This window comes from Tubulanus polymorphus, chromosome 8, assembly GCF_964204645.1.
Source record: "Tubulanus polymorphus chromosome 8, tnTubPoly1.2, whole genome shotgun sequence".
Taxonomy (NCBI): Eukaryota; Metazoa; Nemertea; class Palaeonemertea; order Tubulaniformes; family Tubulanidae; genus Tubulanus; species Tubulanus polymorphus.
This window is the reverse complement of record NC_134032.1, coordinates 13,176,845-13,185,373: the sequence shown is the minus strand read 5'-3', so window position 1 is coordinate 13,185,373 and position 8,529 is coordinate 13,176,845. Positions and strand designations below refer to the sequence as shown.

General features: G+C 35.4%; 1 protein-coding gene across 1 annotated transcript; it reads right to left on the bottom strand.

Moving 5' to 3' along the window:
• Window positions 1-1,272: 1,272 nt before the first annotated feature.
• On the bottom strand, window positions 1,273-7,710 carry LOC141909773 (uncharacterized). Its single transcript, XM_074800379.1, has 2 exons — window positions 7,677-7,710; window positions 1,273-4,304 (listed from the first exon to the last, which is right to left on the bottom strand). The coding sequence occupies exon 2, from the start codon at window positions 4,288-4,290 to the stop codon at window positions 2,368-2,370; it is 1,923 nt and encodes a 640-aa protein (XP_074656480.1). The 5' UTR covers window positions 4,291-4,304; window positions 7,677-7,710; the 3' UTR covers window positions 1,273-2,367.
• Window positions 7,711-8,529: the final 819 nt, after the last annotated feature.

The window sequence follows — 8,529 nt, the reverse complement described above, 5'->3', positions numbered from 1 at the left end:
GATAGAAATATTACTTGAAATGATAAATTTATTGTATTAGATCCTAAAACAGTTAAAGAAAATTTAGAAAATTGTATTAAAATAGCAATTGATATTTATAAAGCAACAAATACATTATTTATCATAGATGATTGTGCAAATTTACATGATTCAAAAATTAGAGAAAGTGAACTATGTAATTTAGCTTTCTCTGGGAGACATTTTGGGATAACAACGTGGGATTAAAATCAAAAATATAATTCAATTGTTAAAGATTTTAGAGAAAACATTAGATTTTTAGTATTATTCTACAATAAAGATAGAAAATCAATGAAAAATGCGCTTGAGGAAAATTTTATTATTCCGCATGATTTACATAATGAATATATGGTTAAATTGAAAAATAATAAAAGATCTAAATTACCATTTCGATTACAACACCCATTTAAATATGAATTCATTCAAATTCAACTAGCTTTTTAATCTATTATATTTTTATTTACATTCTAGTTAAATTCTAGTTGCAACAACACAACTAATTCTTTTGTTATATAAATGGGAGGTGAAAAGAAAATAGAATCTTAGAATAGTGATGTTCAAATTGAAAAAACTTTGGATGATATAGGTATATCAGAAACAAAATTAACTCCAGATAATAGTACGTTAAATGATATTACTACAAATAATAATTTTGAATATTATCTTTATCGCAAACATCAATTAGATATATTTATAGCGTCTGGAAAATGTAAAAATTTTATTGGTAAGAATTTAACGTATAATGAATTAGATACAATGAAACCAGACCAAATTATTAAATTATTTAAGATCTATGAAACTGCAAGAATAGCTAGAATCAATGATGCAATATCAGAAAATGTAGTAAAAGGTTATAGTAAATTATGTAATTATATGCTACCAATTCAAGATGAAAATAGATTATATTCCGATTTAAAAAATGATTATTTAGTTACGACTGAATTAAATAAATGGATTGGATATTTATCATTTCAATAAGGTGGATTTATGACGCTATTATCAACTGGAGTTATAACATCAAATATTTCAAATATTGAAAGTAAAAATTTATCTACAATAAATGAGCGTGGTAAAAGAATTGAAGGAATTAACTGTGAAGAAAAAACCGAGAACTCGAAAACAAATTGAATGGTCTCGGCAATTAGGAATTAAATCGAGAGAATTCAAAAAAGCTATAAAAGAAAAAATAAACAATGGAAATGTTAATAATAATGGTAATAATATTGTTATTTCTACTATATTTTGCAGCTGGATTTGTAATTGTATTCATTTTGATTGGATGTAGTTGGTATAAAAGATCAAATGAAATTTTACTACTGTTGAAATTCCAAAGTTCACTATACAAAAAATGGACTAATATTTTAGAAAAAAAGCAAAAAAAAATTAAATTCATTAAACAATATTTTAAATCAATTAAATATCTCACTACTTTTGTTTATCTATGAGGAGCAACTAAATTGTCCAGATAGGTCATTTCGGATTCTAGATATTAAATTGATTTTATTATTTTATTATTTCTATTATTTAATTTTTTTTATTTAATCAACAATTTCTAAATCATGATGACCGTCTTCATTTTTTCCATGATAGATTATTTTAAATCCTTCTAAATCTGTTAATTCATCTTTACTCAATGAAACCCATTTATCAGGTACAAATACTTTAAATTCTCGCGTTGTACGAACATTACAGTAACTAAAATTTGCAGATACTTTCTCTCCATATTTAGTTTTTATCTTTTCTAATTTTAATATTTTATGTTCAATTTCTTTTGTAACATCGGCTAACTTTTTTATTTCGAATTGTTTTTTTGCTGGTTTTATGTTGTTATTTATTTTCGCTAAGAATGCTTTTCTATCTCCCATTTATAAGAAAAAAAATTAGTTGTGGTGGCGAGTGGTGTGTTGACCTCACGACCTCTGGCTGAACCCCTGATATTCCAATTGCTTGTAAACACGATGATATTTTATATAAATCTAAGGCGGAATAAATTGTCATTATTGTCGCTAACCGCTGTTTTGTAAAAAACTGCTTAAGAAATCAGCTTTTCCGGAAGAATAGAATTAGGTCAAATAATCATAGTCATTGTGGAGTTTTTTCTTCATCTAGCTTATACGTCCATGCATGCTAACCAAACAACCATTCATATAAATCGAGACAGATGTATTGAATCTATACCCGAATGGCACGTCAGAAGTTGGTGACAGCACAATGCCTGTTTTCTCGCAGATATCATTTAAGATATCATTTTCACTTGGCAAAAATTGCAGTTTTAGCTTCGTGATGTATATAAATCGAAATTTGTGTACAAGAATATATATTCAAAGAACACCTGACCGGTATCTCTCTCTAGGAAGGTTTTGGTTTCCCGTTCCATATACGAATAGCTTCATATGCTCCAGGGTAAACAGTGGCATTAGTTCTCACCCAAACTACGTCATATGACCATTTAGTGTGGTCGTTACCCGGACATCGAGCGCCGTTCAGAGCGGTTTGAAAACATTGATAGCCCAGTTTATACATCAGCGCTACCATACGTTTACCAGTCTCTCCGACCTTCACCCAGATCCATTCCATCAGTATAAACGGAATATCTACCGTTTTTAAAAACGACTCGAGATGTTGAAACGCCTTCAGTTCGAAACCCTGAATATCAATCTTAATCATAGCTCGTTTAAATCTAATCACTGGAATCAAATCGGTCACTAGAATTGTTTTAACTTGAAATTTCACTTTTGCTATTATACCGTGTGTGTTATTCAGTTTAGTATCGGTGAGGTATGACCCGCCGTTGTTTCCAGGGTCTTGGTGAAAAGTCGCCGTTGTTCGGAAGTCCGATAAACCATTCTGTACTAAAACCGCGCCGGTCAGATTACCTTTATGAATCGACATTCTGATTCGGCGCAGGTTCTCCGCTTTAGGATCGACCGCGACGACTTTACGACCGCTTTTTAGCGCCGTTACCGTAAAAGCGCCGACATTCGACCCGAAATCGAGTAAGTTCAAATTAGGATTGCGACGGAAAAGTTCCTCCATAAGTTCGGTTAGGTGAGGTTCCCAAGCCCCGTTTATCAATATAGCCTTGGACACGACCGTATCAACTGTCGCTTTGTAAACACATATTGCAGTCACCCCGGAATATTTGGTTTTACGCGCTGTACACGGTATTTCCGGCGAGTCTGGTTCTTTGATGTTGAGTGGATAGACGATTGCGACGCCGTTTATTGGAGAAGCTGTCGTTATATGTGTGACTGGTGGCTTCCCGTTCCAAATACGAATAGCTTCATATGCTCCAGGGTAAACAGTGGCATCAGTTCTCACCCAAACTACGTCATACGGCCATTTAGTGTGGTCATTACCCGGACAAGGAGCGCCATTTAATACGCTCTGAAAACATTGATAGCCCAGTTTATACATCAGCGCTACCATACGATTACCAGTCTCTCCTAACTTAACCATCACCCATTCCATTTGTATAAAGGGTATATCTAAAACTTTCAATAACGCATCGAGATTTCGAAAAGCCTTGTACTCGAAACCCTGAATATCTATCTTAATCATAGCTCGTTTGAATTTTATCAACGGTATCAAATCGGTCACTAAAATCGTTCTAACTTGAAACTTCACTGCGGCGTTATAACCATACGTTAAATTCAAATTGCTATCAGTGAGGTATAAACCGCCGTTGTTGCTGTGATGTTGATGAAAAGTCGCCGTTGTTCGGAAGTCCGATAAACCGTTCTGTACTAAAACCGCGCCGGTCAGATTACCTTTATGAATCGACATTCTGATTCGGCGCAGGTTCCCCGCTTTAGGATCGACCGCGACGACTTTACGACCGCTTTTTAGCGCCGTTACCGTAAAAGCGCCGATATTCGACCCGAAATCGAGTAAGTTCAAATGTGGGTCGCGACGGAAAAGTTCCTCCATGAGTCCGGTTAGGTGAGGTTCCCAAGCCCCATTTTTCAATATAGCATTGGACACGATCGTGTCAACTGTCGCGTTATAAACACATATTGGAGTCGACCCGGAATATTTGGTTTTTTGCGTTGCACACGGTATTTCCGGCGAGTCCGGTTCTTTGACGTCCAGTGGATAGACGATTAGCGCATTTGACCTTTGCATGACATATTTATAGACTACTCCAGCTAGCGAATTATGCTTAGTCAAATTAAACATCTCGAATTGCAAAGAAAACAGCAAAGTACCAACTGCCAAAATACTGACAACTATAGCGCAGATTTTCAGCGGAGATCTTTGACAATTCCTCATTATTCTTTGTTCAGCTGAAAGATAAAGGAAATGAAAAAGAAATCAAACATCTGGCTAAAAACGATCCTGGTAACCGTCAAAAATATCGGAACAAATTTGATACATTCAGTCGCGGGGGACTTGAATACGATAACCCAATTCGATTCAGCTTAATTAATCGTTACTGTCCTTTGGGCAATTTATTATACACTTCAGGTTTTGTAACAATAAAAGGATAAAATACAAAATAAATAAGAAATTATGATATAAAAGCGGTTACAAAATATGAATAAAGTATGAAAAATTAACAACAATAACAATATTTAACTATTTACAAATGTTCGAAGCCCAAGCAGATAAATTTTCCGAGAGCTTTGGCCGATTTGGGGAACACGTGATAATTTTGAATTTTTCGGAATTGGCTTAATCGTTCTTGAAGAGGAGAATGCTTTCTAAATTCCACCCAAAGGCCTTCTCCTAACTCACTCAGTTTTGCACATTCAAGTAGAAAATGTAGTTTGTCTTCTACCACGTTGTAACCAATGCTCTTTCGGCTACGGTTATCTTCGAAATTGTGCGCACTAATTTGGGTACATCCAAAAGTAAGCAGTGTTCCAACGTCAAATTCATATTGATTGTATAGGTTCAATTTATTGTATCTTTGCAGTTTAGATTTCAAAAATAGTTTGTAGCACTCCTGAGCATATGCTTAACGTTTCTGATGTTGGTAAATGATATGGATTCACTTTTGTCCGATCAAGTCTCACAATCACAGGATCGAAATGTTTTTAAAAAAAATCGAAACTATTAAAATTTATTAAAAACCCGAATTTTCGGTTTTATACTAAAAACCATTTTCAAGAGTAACTACGAGTTAACATTTAGAATAAAACCGAAAATTCGGGTTTTTAATAAATTCTAATAGTTTCGATTTTAAAAAAACTTTTTCGATCCTGTGATTGTGGGACTTATTTTCTATTCGTATCTGGCGATCCATTGCGTAGATTTACCACATATCATTCCTGTCTGTAATTACGTATAAACATTTGAAATAGACGTTACCTGTATAATGCTAGTTTGTTTAGTAAGGATGTTGCATTCGGAAATAGATTATAAATTTCATTTTAATGAAAACTTGAAAAACATGACAAACAAATGGACGGACAAACAAATAGAAAGTACAACACAAACGGTGTATACACTAAACATTTGTCAGGAATTTTCAAAAGAGCTTACTTAAGAATCATTTTGAGATTAGAAATAAGAAATTATTTTGAGAACGGAGATATTGATAACTTGAGATGAGAGATGTTAAACAGTCGCACAAAACGTCATCGAAACATGTGCATTGTAGTTTACAACCAGCAGTTGGAAGCGATTAACCCACTTCAATACTGTAAGCTACGAGGCAGAGCTGTAAACATAAAACAGCTGCGTCTTTTCTATCATTCCTAAAGGCAGCAAATTTGATAATGACAAATTATTGCAAATAATATATAACCCATAGATTGACACCAAGTGAAAAGTTTAAACATTTACTTAATGACAGCTCACATATTGTGGGTGATGCCTAACTTTAATATATACACCAGCAGAAACCGGCCCCAGTCTTACTAACCATATCCAAAGTGACCATGGTGTCCCTGGACCCCTAGTTACATGAAAAATCCCCTAATACACAAACCTCCATGTCACATTTCACCTATATGTATATATTACTACATTCTACATTTTTCCACCAGGCGCCAATATTTTCTTCGTTAGTATTTTTCATGTTTTTATCTCGGAGTAACAAGCCTGAATTGTGGGCGCACGCAGCTGTTGATTTCTCCATGACGACGTGCGTCGCTTGTGTCAATGTATCCGCGGCTTGTGTATTCGGTAATGTTCGGCATTTCTGGCGTGACGATCGTCGTTTCCAAGGCGATAGGCGTGGTTCACATACTCATAGATTTGCCTCGACTTATTTTCTGCATAATATTAGTACACCGCAAAACCCTTGTACAATATATCTTTTCCAATGACCCCCTCTTATCCCATCGTCGATTGAAAGAGGCTCCAAAATCATTGATTATGTGACCGATGGCATCAAGGCGTAGCCGATACTTTTTCACTTGATTAAATGAAAGACTTCGATATCAGCGTATGCATTGCATATACTCCGGATACATGTAATTTTTGTCGCTTACCGTGTATCTATGATAACTGATTTTAAGGAGCGCAGTTATCCCGTTTTTGTACATACAACCCTGCTGATTTTCAACCACACACAAAAATATCAAGCAGGGTTTTTTAGTGTTGGTATATAATGCAAAAAATGTTTTTTCCTAGTTGATTTCAAAGATTTCAAATGATTTATTTCAAAGTTAATAAATTTTTGTAAAATAAATGATTTGCTATTCTTGAAACTTCCTGATATCAACCTCAGGAACGAAGGTTTTCATTGTGTTCTAAATGGAATGGGAGTTGTGGGTTCTTTGGAGAATCTTTCACTAGAACCCATTTATACCATGAATATCACTTTTAGGCACTGAAGGCTCCCAGGGTATGTGCGAAGAGGTTTTTTGTAGAACCCCCAAAGAACCATTTGCTATAAGAGTGGTCGGCGATGATCGAAAGATGTGCCGTTCGATGTCTCGTTTATTAAGTCGATCGTTTTAATTAAGAATTGAAAAATTGGTTCTATTTTCGAAATCAAACTATGAACGTCACAAAACAATCGGCATTACGTTTACATTAGAACTGAAAAACGACCATTACGATTAAGACATATAACCCCAATCCGTCTGGTTCAGGCTGGTTGGAAGATTATTCAAAATATCCGGAACCAAAATTTCATAGTAAATTGGACCGATTACTGTTCTCGATTTTCGGTTTTCAAAATTAAACCCCTTGTTTCGTTCCCGACAGGGTGTGGTCGGTTTGTAAGGAATACAAAATTCAAATCAAATAAAAATGAATCGATCAATCACATAAAAAGAATAAGAAATATTGAATAGTTAGTGAGTATTTAGTCTTACGAATTCTTACGAATCAAGATGTCTCACTTTGGCTTTAGTGGTGATTATGGGACTTAAAGATTTTCTACAACTTGGGAAAAGCTCCGACTGTGAGTAAAGAGTCGGATTTTCACGATTTTGACAAAACTGAGTTTCAAAGTACCAAGTATAATCTCGACTGCCAGAGGCGAGGCCTACTCCTATTTCAGCTTAAAGCTAATGGACGCCAATGCATTTCTAATCATTTGGGCGGTATGTTATGAGAGTAGTTTAAAACCATTGAAACTTTCATCATTTCAAATCAGTGGAAGGTATTCAAAAGTTCATGACCACATACTGCATGATATCTGTAAAAACCATAAATTCGTTCCGGAAATGGGTCCCGTTAGTACATTTAATTAAGCTTACCTGATTCTAAACCTTAACGACGATCGACATCCACCAAAAAACTGGTTTAGACAACTTCTTTTCTGCCACCACGTGACAGCTTTGTGAATTATTATATACGCGAGACGCGATGAAGAGAATGACCCAGATACCACAAAATATACCTGGCGGTGATATGCATTTTATTGTGCGACTAGCCCCAATCCCAACATTAAAATCAAGCTATGACATTCACTATTCGGGCATTTCTTATTAATCTTAATTGAAGCGTTGAGCAATATCGACTAACCGCTAGCGAACCTGGCGGATTATCACGGAAGCCTTGATTGCCGCAGTAACGTTACCGATAGCCTATTAACTAATCCCAAATCTCCATTTCATAATCATCAATACAAGCAATTTCGCCAATGATGATATTATAAAGATTTGTCTTGTTAACCTGAGCTGCCAATTTAGGGCTCATGCGATTTGAACGCATACCAATCTGACTCGGCGTATACTCGGCAAACGGTCTTAGTTGAATATCGTTGACGTACAGAGCGCCGTTCACACATCTCACTGAAACCCAGCTATCATCGACGAATAGATCGCGAATCGTATCGAAATTGTAACTGATTATTTTCTTCGAAGTTAGATTTTGACACCGGCCATATGCACTCAGACTGATGCGTGCCATTTGACTTTTATGTTCGATAACCACGTCACCGAAACGTCCGCTGACGAGAAACGAAATCGTGTAGTTTTTGATAGCTATGTCATCCATTACGTCGCCATAACGCAGATAAAACGCTTGACGAGTGAGACCAGACGCTATTGTCTGACTGTTGTCTACACCTTCCTTTAGCGTAAGATTGATCCTGCTTGTGCCATCATC

Coding starts and splice junctions, on each gene's coding strand:
- LOC141909773 (XM_074800379.1), bottom strand. CDS start 4,290: ATGAGGAATTGTCAAAGATCTCCGCTGAAAATCTGCGCTATAGTTGTC.